Genomic DNA, 13,991 nt, shown 5'->3' on the forward strand with positions numbered 1-13,991 from the left:
AAATATATACGTGTTCACCCCGGGTGCCATATGTTGGGGTTTCTAGAGCATGGAAATCTGGAAAAGAGCGAGTCAAGTAGCAAAGTTTGGGTGTTCAGATGACTGCAAGTGATCTGCTGTAATGTGACATTTATACGCAAGGGAGCTGCAACAAGTTAAACAAGCATTTCATAGTTCCCGATACATGCACTCATTATGGGCATGGATATTTTATTATGTAGGACTTTCAGAGACTCGTTTGAATCATTCATTATTAAGAGATAAATAAAATCCGTAGCCTCAATGCTAGCTTGTTTTGCATGTTCCAGTTTTTATGTGGGTTCGGGTCATTCTCCTGTTGGAACGTCCAACTGTGTCCAAGTTCCATTTTACTTTTATGTCTGAAAGCCTCACCTAGACTTCTCCAGACAACATTGCTATTGTGGCTATCGCTCAGTTTTACTACTAAACTATTTTGCCAGATGATGTTTGACTCTTTTGGTAGAGGCAGCTGTAAATTTCATTTGAGGGTGTTGGTTTTGGAGCGGGAACTTCTTTCTTGGTTGTCACCCTCTTGGTCCAAAGTGATGTTTAACTACTTTCACCACTAACAGTAACAATGGTGTTCCAGAACCTTTCAGTTCATGGTAAGCTTAAATTGTAATTGTTCCTGGGTTTGTCTTGAACATCCTAACCAATTTTTCTTCCTCTGAGGTTGACAGTTGAGGTCAGACAATTGACACTTTGGGGGGAAAAACCGAATGTATTATGAACTTTGTTCAAAAGCTCAATCCAGCACAATACACCTCATTCAATTTAAAGAAGCTCCATCAGTTGTGACAGGAAGAGTGGTCAATTATGGACTTAAACTGATGCAAAGATGTTAGCTGACACCGATAGCTATGAAAAAGTATTATTTTTTTCTGCATCTTGCTAATGAAGTATTAGGTAAAGTATACACATCTCTATTAACTTTAAAATAAATATTTTCAAACCATTTTTCAAATGCTATAATGCAACATTTATAATTTATTATTCACATGAAAAACAAATGAACCTTAAAAAGGTGAAACAACCAAGTGTCATGATCCGTGGTTTTCTGTGTGTTTTTGAGTTTTTCAATGTGTTCCTGTTTCCCTGTGAGTCTCTGTCCTGTCCTCCCCGTTGATTGCTCCCCAGGTGTGTCTCATTCCCTTAATTACCCCGTGTGTATTTATACCCACCTGTTGTCTGTGTTCCTCGTCGGGTCCTTGTCAATTGTCAAACGTTTGCAGTCTGCGTCTGTCTGTCCGTCTTCCCAGTTGTACTGGTTAAGTCCTGTGTCAACGTCAGTTCCAGTTGATTTAGTCTTCGTTGTCAGTTGCTACCGGTGCTTAGCTGCGTGCTAGTTGTTCCTGCCGTGCTGCCTGATTTGGACTATGTGAACTACATTCATCATTAAATTCATCTTCACCATAACCTGGGTTCTCTGCGTCATCTCCTCACCACTTCAACCCCACCTTATGACACCAAGTTGACCAAAGGGTTTGCATTCTTAGGCTTTCAGTAAAAGCCTAAGAATGCTTTAAATTTAATTTCATTTATGGTTGTTTTTTTTTCTTAACTTGACAACAATGCAGACATTCTCTAAGTTTATCATATTGTTCACAGCCCTCTTCAGGTGAACTGTCAGATTCGCTGTTGTATTTTCTTCGGAGTTATTCGGAAAGTTTGATTTCTCTCTCCTTGAGTCATCCTCCTGCTGATTTGGATGTATGGTTGGACTCAAAGGGAGACTTAAATTTTAAATATTTCTTTATTTTTTTTTAGCTTTTGGTTTTAAGCCAAATCGGACTGGTATCTGAAACATGTGATTGTGATTAGCTCTGCGATTGAAACTCCAGTTCCATCACAGCATCATCCTGCCAATACTACGTTTCACAGTGGGTCCAGCACAGAATCAGTCATGACTAATTGGTCGGAAAGTTACAAAAAAGCATCATAGCTAGAAGAAAAAAACATCCCAGCCCAAAATCACCACTGACCCAGCAGACAAGTGCCCTGTATGCCCGACTTCCAGTCCAGCTGTGGGTTCAGAGTACTTTTGGGGTTCAGTGTTGATTTTGTTTTGAAACATACGAGCTCTTCCACAAAGTTAGAATATGGCAAATTGTTGTTGCATGTAAAACACAAAAACTTCTGTAAACATTGCTGACAGGCTATGTAAACCAAATGAAAATTCAACTGGAACAGCTTTATTACTGGTTAACCAGACTCAATGTGGATATGTCAAGAAGACTGAATACTGAAGCTAAATTAAATGTGTTTCAGCAATATATTTGTACGAGGGTGCGCACATTTATACATTACTGCACCCTCCCTCCCCCAGCTTAGTTCTTATTTTTCAGTTGTATTGAAAGGAACATATGTCAGACTATATGTGGGAAAAGGTTTAGTTACATCACAAAAACTCTCATTTCAAAAGAGCATGGTAGACCTTGGAGAGCCGCCGTATCTGAACTAATATGTATAATTTTTAACATGTGTGGATCGGAGAAAATCAGCAGTGTATTCGGAAGCCAAATGGTTGTCCTTAGAAATAACTGAAATAGTTTATTTTTTATTCATTTTTCCACACAGAAATAAAAAGAAATGCATGTTCAAATGCCATGTTTGAAAGCCCCTAACTAATATGATTTTCATTCCCATGATGTGAGTATATGCAAACCTCTCAACTGTACTGTGTGTCAAGAGGATATTTTTCACCACCACAGCATCCAGCTGCATCTCAAAGTTATGAGCAGTGTATTCGCATATGGCTCTCACCCTCATCTCTCGAAATCCCAAGAGGCTCACCCGCTGCATGGTGTTTATTGCAGGTCATTATTAGGGCCCTGGCCCTCACCAGCACCTTGGCAGACAGAGGAAGCCCTCCACCCCAGAGGACAGAGTGTGATTGTTTTAATGTGGCCGCTTTGGTATTTGGTGCTCCAGCAGAAACCCCAACCACATATCAACCGACTGCCATGTGCAGACTTGAAAATTACAAGAACACCAATTGCCAGAGCTGAGCGTAACTTAAACTGTACACGGTGTTATTATTTGTATCCCTGGAAGGGATGATGACATTTCTCCTGCCAGCTTGCACTTGCCCATTACTGATGATGTCAGGCTGTTTTAGCGTATCAGTGTACCTAAGAGCATCTCTTCATTGCCCTTGTTGCCCTTTCTTGGAGGAATATCAACAAAGCATGTAACAGAAGGCTGTGTGCAGTGAGCAGCAGTGGATATGACATTACATCTCTGAAATGTCCTTTGTAAGCAGGTTTGTACAGACTACACATCAACAAGTGTGTAATGTGGTAAGGGAAAAGAGTGTAAGCAAGCATTCGCAGTAAAGGAATGAGATTCACGGAGGGTCCTCTGGGAATTTGGGATAAAATGGCAAATGTGCTTGAAAAGCAGTTCTCAGATTTTCCAGGGGAAAAAAAAAGTCATGGCATAGGCGGACCTTGTTATCCAATACTTTGATAAAGATTTGTATAAAAATTGATATGGGATACAGCCTCCTGGTAATCATGCTGCACTTTGCTGACTCCTATACAATTGCACACGTTTAGGTTTACACTGCATAGGACAAGCTCAAATTGGGCTTGAAAGTCATTAGGAAATTACGTGCTCACCATGTTTACAGCTGAAAGTACTTTTTTGTGATGTAAAATATATGGTTGCAAAATAGAATGTATTTCTTTTGTTGTTGTCACACTCACATGTTTAAGATCTGCAAATTCTCCCCTCACTAAGTCATTAATTAACGGTAATTAACATACATCTTGTGAAAAGCCGTGTTCAGTCTCAAATTTGGTAACTACAAAGTAAAGTTTTTGAGTTCTCGCGATGCATCTTAAATAAAATAATTCTACAAAGAAGAGTGAATAAAAATGTCCATACAGCTCCTTGTAAATTATTATTATTATTATTATTATTATTATTATTATTATTATTATTATTATTATTATTATTATTATATCTTAATAAATTATAAAATATTGTGTTTAATTTACGTGTTTAAATTTTATTCTAGATATCCTACTATGTGCATGTTTGTACTATGTACTATGTTTGTGTCAATAGCAGCGAAAATATCTGTAAGGAGGCAAATAGTTTTTAAGCACTACAGTATATATTAAAAAACTTTATTTTTGTTCAGGCACGCCTCCAGTCGGCATTTTTCTGACGTAGCAGTGGCGTATGTTGTCATATGAGGGGGTAAAAAGATGGCGTCTTTGTCAGAAATGTACGACGTGGGGTGGGAAGGTAAAAATACATTTTCTTTGTTCTTACGCAGTGGCATGCTCTCATATGCCTTTTAAGCTGTCTGATTTTCTCGCTTTATAGTACAACGTTTGGTCCTCGCTGTTAAATTGATAAATTTACACGGAATTACGTCTGTGAAGAACTGAGCAAATGCTAATTAGCTCACAGTGCTAACCTGTCAACTTAGCGGACACACTGTCACCAAAACGAGCTTAGCTTCTCCTCAGTGGTTTTCAATTGATAATAAACTGTGTGGCGCATTTATACAGTTTAGAGGTTGTAGCTTGTCTGAACGAGAACGACTCGTAAATGTAAAAGTATGTCATTAATGGTTACGGCTAACAATATGCTAACTCTTTATTGGTGTACAGGAAAAATAACTGTAACGTAACGTCAGCGATGTTACTTATCCTCTTAAGCTTCACTGGTCATGTGAGGTGCATGTTATATAGGTGTAGTTTCATAGTCAACATGGTTCAGGTTTATTTTATGTACTTTATATGAAAGATGTGCGGCTGAAAATGGCTAGCAGTCATTGCTACATGAGCAAATTCGTACTGTGCAAAATACCAAAATGACCAGATTACACATATTCAAGTGTGCAAGTGCTTAATATCGAGTAATGATGGAAATTATAATTGATTTTATGTGATTGAATATCTGTTTGTACAGAGATGAGAGACAAACTGCGTAAATGGAGAGAAGACAACTGCAGAAATAGTGAACAGATAGTGGATGTTGGTGAAGAGCTCATCAGTGAACATGCATCAAAACTGGGGGATGACAGTAAGTAGTTTTTTTTCTCAACTAAAAACATGCTTATATTAATTATTTTATTTTTCTTGTGGAGAAGAACAAGCAGAACTTTATAAGAAAAACGAGTGCCTGTGTAATAGTAATGGTAACCTTAAAATTCAAGTAGGTGTTACACTTGAAGAAGATGATGTCTTTTAAGTGACAGTCATGAATTTGTTTAATGTTGAAATAACACAATTGTTCAGTTTAAAGGCAAGAATGTGGTTGTAAAGATTCTTTAAAAAATTAAAAAGAAAAAAGAAAAATACCAATCGCAGAAAAAAGTCAACAACCATTACATTGGTGGTGGTGAATTAGTTTTACAGGTATGATCACATTATGTTTATTTAGCTTTACTGAGAACATCAGCCATGTTTTTTTTTTTCAGGTCAAGATTTTTTAGAAAAATCAGGAATTGAAATATACTTTAGTCACAAATAGGGATATAAACAACAGGTCTTTATGATATAGATTTTTTTCAAGTTGTGTTAGACTGAAGTAAAACTTGGCATGAATTAACACCTGCTAAATTTAGGATTTTGTAACTAAATCTTATCTAAGTCTTATCGCTTCTTGCTATTCTATTCACAGAGGTAACACTGAAAAATAAGACTGTCTGATTCTGATGTCTGGGTTTTTACCTGTTCTCACAATTTTTAACCATCTCTTATGTGTCTTGTTAAGATCTTATATTACCAACCAATTAGCAATTAGTACCTGTAAATAGCAGTTTTATGTATATTCTTGAGGGAATGTATATTTTTACTTGGTTAGCTCTTTATTTTCTTTAAAGAAATCTTAATACAAGAAGCTTATTGGTTAAGCCTAAACTTTTTTGCCTTCCCGTTATCTGCTCCCTGTTGTCGACCTCCATGTATTTCGTTTTAAATATCTTCTTAAACCTTCTGTTCAGCCTCTGATTCCTTTTTTAAATATTTCACTTATACTAAAATTAGCTAATTTTGAGTTTGTTTTTCTCAGTAACAACTTCCACACCAAAGCACACCTCTTGTTAACCTCTTGATGATGCCATCTCTGAATTGAACAGTGTTGTGCTTGAGTTTTGGCCCAGCAATACTTTCTGCACATTTCTCTTTTAATCTTGACTAATTGAATCAAATTTGTGCTAAAAATCACAATTTGTTAAAACGCATCCATATTTTTGAACTGGAAGTTGTCTGGCTTTGCTTTTTGCTCGGAACGGTCAAAAAACAAATCCACAGGCATAGGATGCGTTCGGTGTCCAGAAACGTCTCTCCAGAAGTGACGCGTTTGGAACAATTGAGACCAAAAGCGACGCAAGAGAGTAAACCGAGGGGAGTCGCTTTGCTGTAGGGTTGGATAATGAAACGGTATCGGCGAGGGATTATGGCGGCTCCTTGGACGTTTGATGCCTCGTTTTTTAAACACAGCCGTGCCTCTGGTGAGGATTTGAGGAGTCCTTCGTGCTGAGACATACATGCTGCTCCGTAAATATCATGTCATATCTTCAGGGCAAGAGAGGCTTATGTCATTTATAGAGATATCTTCTGCTTAAAGAAAAAGCGGGACTTCTGACGTTGGTATGGCCCTTATGGAGCCATGATTTCAATGTTTTTTAAGTTTGTCTGCCATTACATGAAAGGAGATAGTGACGTGAGTTGTGAGGCTGGTTCTCATAGATGTCTTCAAATTCCTTAAAAAAAAATGCATCAAAGTGTATGTAGACAAAATGATGTCCGAGTAAAAACATGGATTATTTGATTAGATTTTTTTGTACGTTTGTTCGAATTACATTTATTTGTTTTAAAAAAAAAAGGCAAAAATAACTGAACTCTGCAACTACTTGTGTTTATTGGTTCAGAAAGTGCATGCAGTCAACTGTCCTCGTGAGAGCGATACAAACACTTTGACATGCCATGCTTTTATTGAGCCCAGATCCCAAATTAGCTGTAAATGAGATGCCAATTATTGGAACAAAAGCTGGAAGCATTAAAGTAACATAAGAAGAAGAAGAAAAAAAGTTGTTTGTTCTGGCACTGTCTGCAGGCTTTTATGAGGACCTGTGCTTCACAGAGGAAGTGCTAATTTTGCCTTGTCTAACACGTCGTACTAATTCAAATAATCAGTCTTTGTTGGCTGGCTGACAGTCTTTTATAATGATAAACTAAAATGGGGAAAATAAGTGTTTCATACTTACTGCAGAATTCAGAAGCTTAGATTTTAGCATTAGCTTTCTCTGGTAGTGGTACTGAATAAATATAAGGTTAAACGCATTGGATACATTTGGAACACTTTTCATTTTGTAAAAACAATTGAAGTGTGAAACAAATGTAATACAATTCACTAAATGTATATGTCCCGATCCCATTAAGGGGCAAGGGTGTAAGAAAATGGATGGATGGATGGATAAATGTATATGCATGAAATATTTATGTATAACAATATTCTAAAGATTTACATAAGGGATTTTATTACCAACAGAATTTGTATCTTTAACATTTGTGCAACGGGGGACTGTTTTTTTTTCTAGCGGCGGACAGATTGCAGTTTTTTTGGCCGATCACCGATATTTAAAAAGGCCGACTGGCCGAATCCGATTGAATGAAAAACACAACAAAACAAAAAAGAAAAAAAAAAACAGTTTACCTTTGAGGTATGTCAAAAATCTGACAGGTTTTTTGAGATTATAGTAGTTCACCGCAGATTAGAAAGGATTAGGAGTGTTCACTGTTTTAAAAACATAAGCAGAGTTATTATAATATGATTCTAGATAAACTGCAGAATTTCAGGTATGAGAAGTTTAAAGTACCTATGTTTTATAAGGTTTGAAGTTATAAAGTTCTTGCTGACCTTCATGATTACTGATAACATTACAATATTCTCTGTTCTCTATTGAAGCAAATGCTTGATTTTACTAGAATTGTGAGTTTGCCGTAGGGCAGGGGTGTCCACAGTTCAAAGCCCTTTTTATATTTTGTATAAAATATAAAATATCTCTACTGATGTAGGAGATTTCATTAAAATGTTTATTATTGAGCAAGTTTAAACTAAAAATGCAAAAATTAGTTTAATATTGATTGATTTTTTTTTTTTTTTTTTTTAAAGAACTTCATGACCTGCCAGTTTTGACCCCCTCTGCAAAAAGGTGTGGACACCACTACCTTAGTAACGTAGCATTCTGAGTTAAATGAAATGCAACAGTCATTTTAAGTGAACTGGAAGGCTGGTTATATGAGGGGGGGGAGCTGCTCTCAAGGGCAAACTCCACACCAGGTAGAATTTAGGATCTTATTATTTTTTTTTGCGTGTGTTCATAACGAATGGAAAGGGCATTTAACACTGTCCTCTTTGTCTGTCTCTCTTCTGCCCAGTCTGGATTATTTATGAGCAAGTGATGATCGCCGCATTGGACTGCAGTCGGGACGACTTGGCTCTGGTGAGTTTTCGCCACACTTCCTCACACGCCCAGAAAGCTTCACAAGTTAATCGTTCGCCCTGTCACAGCCAGTTCGAGTTTTCTACACCCCGCACTGCCAAATTAAAAAAAAAAATATATTAAAAATAAAAAGTCATTTTTATTTGACTCCGTCTGTACTTTAGGAAAAAAAATAGTTGGAATTCAGAGGTTGTAGCAAATTAGTTGTTCTGACTTTTTTTCTTCTTCTTCTGCCTTATTAATGTTCCTAAGTATTCTTAGGTCTTAAGCACAGCACAAAAGACATGAGATGGTACGGGAAGTGTTTAGTCATTAATAAATGTGGCATTCATTGAGGAGGAACAAGGCAGGACTTACTTATTAAAATGAGCTGTCTGTTGGCGATCCTCTCAGTCCAGCTGCCACGCTTAAAATAAAAACAAAACAAAGGACCTTAGTTGAGCTGATGACTTGTGGAAGCAATCCAAGTCGCTCGGTAGATTTTTCCATTTAATTCAGTTTAGTGCAGAGGATGTTTTTTTATTATATTTTTTCTACTGTGCCTTGTGAAAATATTCATAACCTTTGAATGAGTGTACTTTTTGTCACATTACAACCACTAACTACAAGCTGTTTTATTGATTTTTTATTTTTATTTTATGTTTTACATTTGATAGATGAACAGAAAGTTGGGTATAATCGTGAAGTGAAAGAAAAGGATGCTGGGAAGGATTTCACCAGCCTTAACATCACATGAATATGTTTTGATCTAAACCATTCCATTGTAGCTCAAGTTGTATGTAGGGCGGCAGCTAACGATTATTCTAATAATCGATTATCCTGACGATGAATTGGTTAAAAATATTGGCACATTCTGCATATTTTTCATTTAACCACATTAGCCATTTTTGATTAATGGATAGCAAAAAAAATGCTCAATAGAAGATATATATAAGATATATATATTTTTTTTATAGAATGTGATCCGGGTGAAGCTAAAACTAGGCCTCTTATGAAATTATGGGTAGAACAAAAACAAAGGTGGATTTTTTTTCCACCTTAAATCCAAAATGTATGTGTTTGTATTCAGTTTTGGCTGCTTTCAGTAAGCTCTCACAGCCAATGGCATGTTATAAAAGCTGTACACTCCAGTAACAGATTATTTTATTACTAAATTAGTTGATAGTTTCGAAAATCAACTAGTCACGATTAAGCCGATTAATCGCTTTAATCCTAATTGAAACATGACAAAATGTGACCCTCAGGCCTTTAAAAGGCACTGTAGCAGTTCTGACTTGGATCATATGGTATAAACTCCACCTTTGTGTGGAAAAGCAATAAAAGAAGTTGCAGTAAGAATCCTTATTTTTCTTCTTTGTGGCTGCAAGTTTCCCAGATGAGTTGCAGACTAACCACAAGTTGTCGTCAGACAAAGGAGGGGGGCGGCTGGCGGTACGCCAGGTTATTATACCAGTCACTTCTGTTTATAGAAAGAAAATGGGGAACAAATCCTAAGAAATTCTATGGTACCTGCATGAGAACAAGTGTTTTATAAAAATACCACTGCCTGAATTGGTCTGTTTTTTTTTTTCTTCTTTTTTCTGCCCCCCCCCCACTTCCTTCCAGACCTGTCTACAGGAACTGAGGAAGCAGTTTCCAGATAGCCACAGAGTGAAGCGATTAACGGGCATGAGGCTGGAAGCTTTGGAAAGGTAAGCGAGAGAGAGCCAAAAGAAAAGCAGCACCAGAGACGGTTCTGTGTGATTAAATTGGGAGATGAGGGTAGGAAGGAAAAAGTGTTTGCAGAGCCTAAGTGGTGCTGCGACTAGGGCGTGTTTATGTACAGTACGTTGTGTTTATATTGGATCGCCCGGCGTTCGTCGTGAAGAAGAAGAAGTGGGGAGGGTGGGTGGACGGGGAGCAGCGACTCAGCCCTGCGTGCTCCTGTGGCCCTTTAGCTTGTGTCAGGGATTCCCGGGAAGGAAGCGGTCGGCTCCCACTGTTATTCCAGGGGTCCCTCTGTCATTTCTGGTTTCTGTGCTATTCTTTTCTCATTTTGTTTGCTCTTTACCGCCATTTCTATTTTTTTATTTATTTTTTTGCTTTATTTCTTCCCTCCTTTTCTCTATTTTTACACTTTTACTGTCTTGTTTTGGTTTCTTTCCTGCGAAAAGGTCTTAGCCTGGTAAATATTGACACTTTGCTACACTCGGCATACGGATCTGGAGGACGAGGCGTAAACGGGTCGGCCCCGGCGCGGACAGTTCGGTTTGTTTATGACTCGGCGAGGATCACCTCTGCTGGTTTATTGGTTATGTCAGTTTATGTGATAATTGAGAAAGATTGCTCGGGCTCTGTCAGATTAAATAAACTGCACAGTAGGATCTAATTGGCTGCAGACAGAGCTCCACTTGAATGACACAACTTCAAACAGTATAGCCCTTCCTCTTCAACACACACACACACACACACACACACATGTGCAAACACACACTTGGTTCTTGAATAAATAAAGCAAATCAAAGTGGCTCGTGAGTGGTTGCCTGGTGCCATCTGAAATCTCCCAAAGTGTGGCTGAGTAATAAAGTGAATGTGAGGGAAGCGTCAGGGCTGGAAATGGGGCTGTGCATTGCTAATGGGAACCAGAGTTGCCTCTGTATGTTGCAGACTGTGGGTGGGATGGCTTCTGGTCACAGAGCCACGGCTCCGGCTGCCGGCGCTTCAGCGCTGAAGAAAACAGTCGGCAGTCACACCTTGGTGCCTGATTTGATATGACAAGTGAAGTGCAGATTTTCCTACATTATTTGGTATTTATAGCTCATACAGCCTCCCTATCGCTGAAGTGTCTCATGACCACAAACTTCAATGTATTTTGTTTTGAATTGATGAGATGAAACAATGCAAGTGGTGCTTGACTGTGAATCAGAAGGATTGATGCGGGGTTTTAAACTGTTGTAAAAATCAGGGTTCATGTGGGTCCTTCAAATCCTTGAAATGCTTGAATTTCAACTGGGTGTCTTCAGTTGGGTTGATTTCTGTATAAACTCCTTAGAAGTTATTCGACCTGCACGGTTTTGTAGTAAAGTGCAATTTAATCTTTTGATTGTAAGCCTAAATTTGGAAATTTCTATTTGCAATTGAAACCTGAAGTTTACATACAAAAAAATAACAAGACAGACTTTTTTTTTAAAATTGTTTTTATCTCCAATGTGTGGTGCTGGAAAAGTTTGGTAACTTCCTTTGAAATTGCTGGAAAAGTGTTTGAATTGTACTGTGAGAAAAGCGTACACACCCTGACGAATACAAATCTGAAAAAGGGCGAGCTGTTTGACGGGTATAAATACTTTATCTAAAGCTCTAGATAAAGTGAAAACTCTCAAGATAAACTCATAAGAGCAGCAATTTCATTCATTTTAACCAAAGTGAACTTGTAAACGGTTGCATGCAATAGTAAAAATGGTTCGATCTGTTCTTATTGTGTTCATAACTTGTTGAGGTGAAATTGCCATGTCACAGTGTGAGCTGCACGACTAACAAAGCCAAAATGATTTCTGTGCAGCCTTCACTTCAATCAGCCTTCTGCCATGCTGTAAGCATTACCTTAAATTCACTCCATTTCCCACGACTAACTTCTACCTGTTTCTGTTTTGTCTGCGAAGGTACGACGAGGCCAACAAACATTACGACGCCATTCTGCAGGAGGACCCCACCAACACGGTAAGGTGGACAACAAATCTGCCTGCTTAGCCTCAAACTCGGCTTCACGTCGTCATCTTCGCTTTAAATCTGCCTGACTTTGGTGTTAGCGGTAGGAGTTCACTAAGTTGAGCTCTTTGGCCTCACTGCTCTCAATCACTGTACTGATCAGCCTATCACGCGCACACATACACACACACACACACACACACACACACACACACAGCTGAAGACTGATTAGGGTGTGGGGCTGGGTCACTGAGAGGTGATTCATGATCTTAGTCAGTGTTATATATGTTTGGGAGTGAAATGTTAATAAAGGTCCGGTCTTTGAAGGTGGTGATTTATCAGACCTCCTAGGGTCCCAAAGTTTCTGATCCACGTTCTCATGTTTTTCCTCTTTTTTTTTTTTTTTTTTTTTTTTTGTCATTCGTTGACTTCACTTGAAACGTCTGTTTTGTGGTAAACTCCAAACAGCGTTTTGTACAGAACGCTACTGGACGTTTGTCCTCTGAATTCAGTTCACAGTTCATTACGGGGGAAGACTTGCATGTTGGGATATTGTTCTTTTATTCCCACGTGACTGTCCGTTCGCATAATGGACCTGCTGGTAATTGCTCCCCTCAGTACTTGTGGCTTGTTGTGGGAGTGATTTATTTGAAAGAGGTTCACAAAGAAACTTTGCCTGGATTCACTGTTGCTACGGCCGTCCCCAACTTTCCCAGAAAAGTTCAACAAGTTTCCTCTGACACATCAATACAAGGCTGGTTAAGGTTTGGTCAATATCTCTCTCAGATGGACATCCAGCTATGCGTTTAAAACGTATAGTACTTGAAAAATAATGTCAAACATTAGCTCCTGTGGTAGCAAAGGAAAACGCAGTTCTTTTTCACTTTGCTAAGTTTTCAGGTGTTGCTTCACATTCTTGTTTTGTCTAAAGACAATGAATTATGAACTATGCTGCTTTCTAAAGAAAACTATTAGATTGTATCTTAACCTGAATCGTAAGTAGTGGTGTGACTTGCTAATGCACAAGACACAAAAAAACAAGACATTTGAACATCGTTCAGATTGTTTGTCTAGCCTTCCTGCCATAACCAGCCAATTATAGTAAGTCATATAGGGATATGTGACATCACACCGTGTTTTATTAATCATAAAACAGACAGTGGCCAAGGATTTTACTTTCTAAGCTGTCTTTAACATCTTTGACTATGGCAATGGTTCTCTGTTATTTTCTGTCATGGCCTTATGAAGTATACACTTTTTTCGCTTCCCCTTGAATTGAAATACTATTTAGTAGCTGGTATTTATCTGTACTAGCACCTGTATTCTGCTTACGCTTGATTTTCAATACAAATCAAGAAAATGAGCTGCAACAACTTAAAACTTAGGTTTGTCTTAAAATAATTTCCAAGCTCAGTTTGTTAACTCGGTTTGAAACAATTAACCAATACTTGGTCTGTGGGATTCTCAAGAAAAAAAGTGCAAAAGATTCACTGGGATGTAGATTTTTAGTATTAACACAGTTAAATTCCAAACTTTTTCTTTTACACTGTAAACATCCTTGTTAGTTTAATCTCTCAAACTTCTCCATCTCTCTTAAACTGGTTTGCTAACCACCTTAGATCAGTGACAACTTCTACACTGAAAAGTTTTTAGTTTTTTAGTTTCTTACTGGCTGGGCACCGGTCACGGCCAATCAAGCTGAAAATTGTCATAATCTAAATAAATACAGATGTAGATGTCAGAACTAGACTTATTTTATTAACAGTGAAATTTGCAACAAAATGTTGTTGCTTGGCTATCGGAGCACACAGGAAAAAAA

The 13,991-nt window shown here is 38.0% G+C and overlaps 1 protein-coding gene across 1 annotated transcript in view; it reads left to right on the forward strand.

The window, feature by feature from the left end:
• Window positions 1-4,177: 4,177 nt before the first annotated feature.
• Window positions 4,178-13,991, forward strand: part of emc2 (ER membrane protein complex subunit 2) — a 28,317-nt gene continuing 18,503 nt past the window's right edge. Inside the window, exons 1-5 of the mRNA XM_007563332.2 lie at window positions 4,178-4,275; window positions 4,948-5,061; window positions 8,424-8,488; window positions 10,094-10,179; window positions 12,127-12,184. Of these exons, the coding sequence (XP_007563394.1) occupies window positions 4,236-4,275; window positions 4,948-5,061; window positions 8,424-8,488; window positions 10,094-10,179; window positions 12,127-12,184 (363 nt within the window). The 5' untranslated portion in view covers window positions 4,178-4,235. The remainder of the gene's footprint in view (window positions 4,276-4,947; window positions 5,062-8,423; window positions 8,489-10,093; window positions 10,180-12,126; window positions 12,185-13,991) is intronic.

Source organism: Poecilia formosa, unplaced genomic scaffold (assembly GCF_000485575.1).
Source record: "Poecilia formosa unplaced genomic scaffold, Poecilia_formosa-5.1.2 Scaffold0, whole genome shotgun sequence".
Taxonomy (NCBI): domain Eukaryota; kingdom Metazoa; phylum Chordata; class Actinopteri; order Cyprinodontiformes; family Poeciliidae; genus Poecilia; species Poecilia formosa.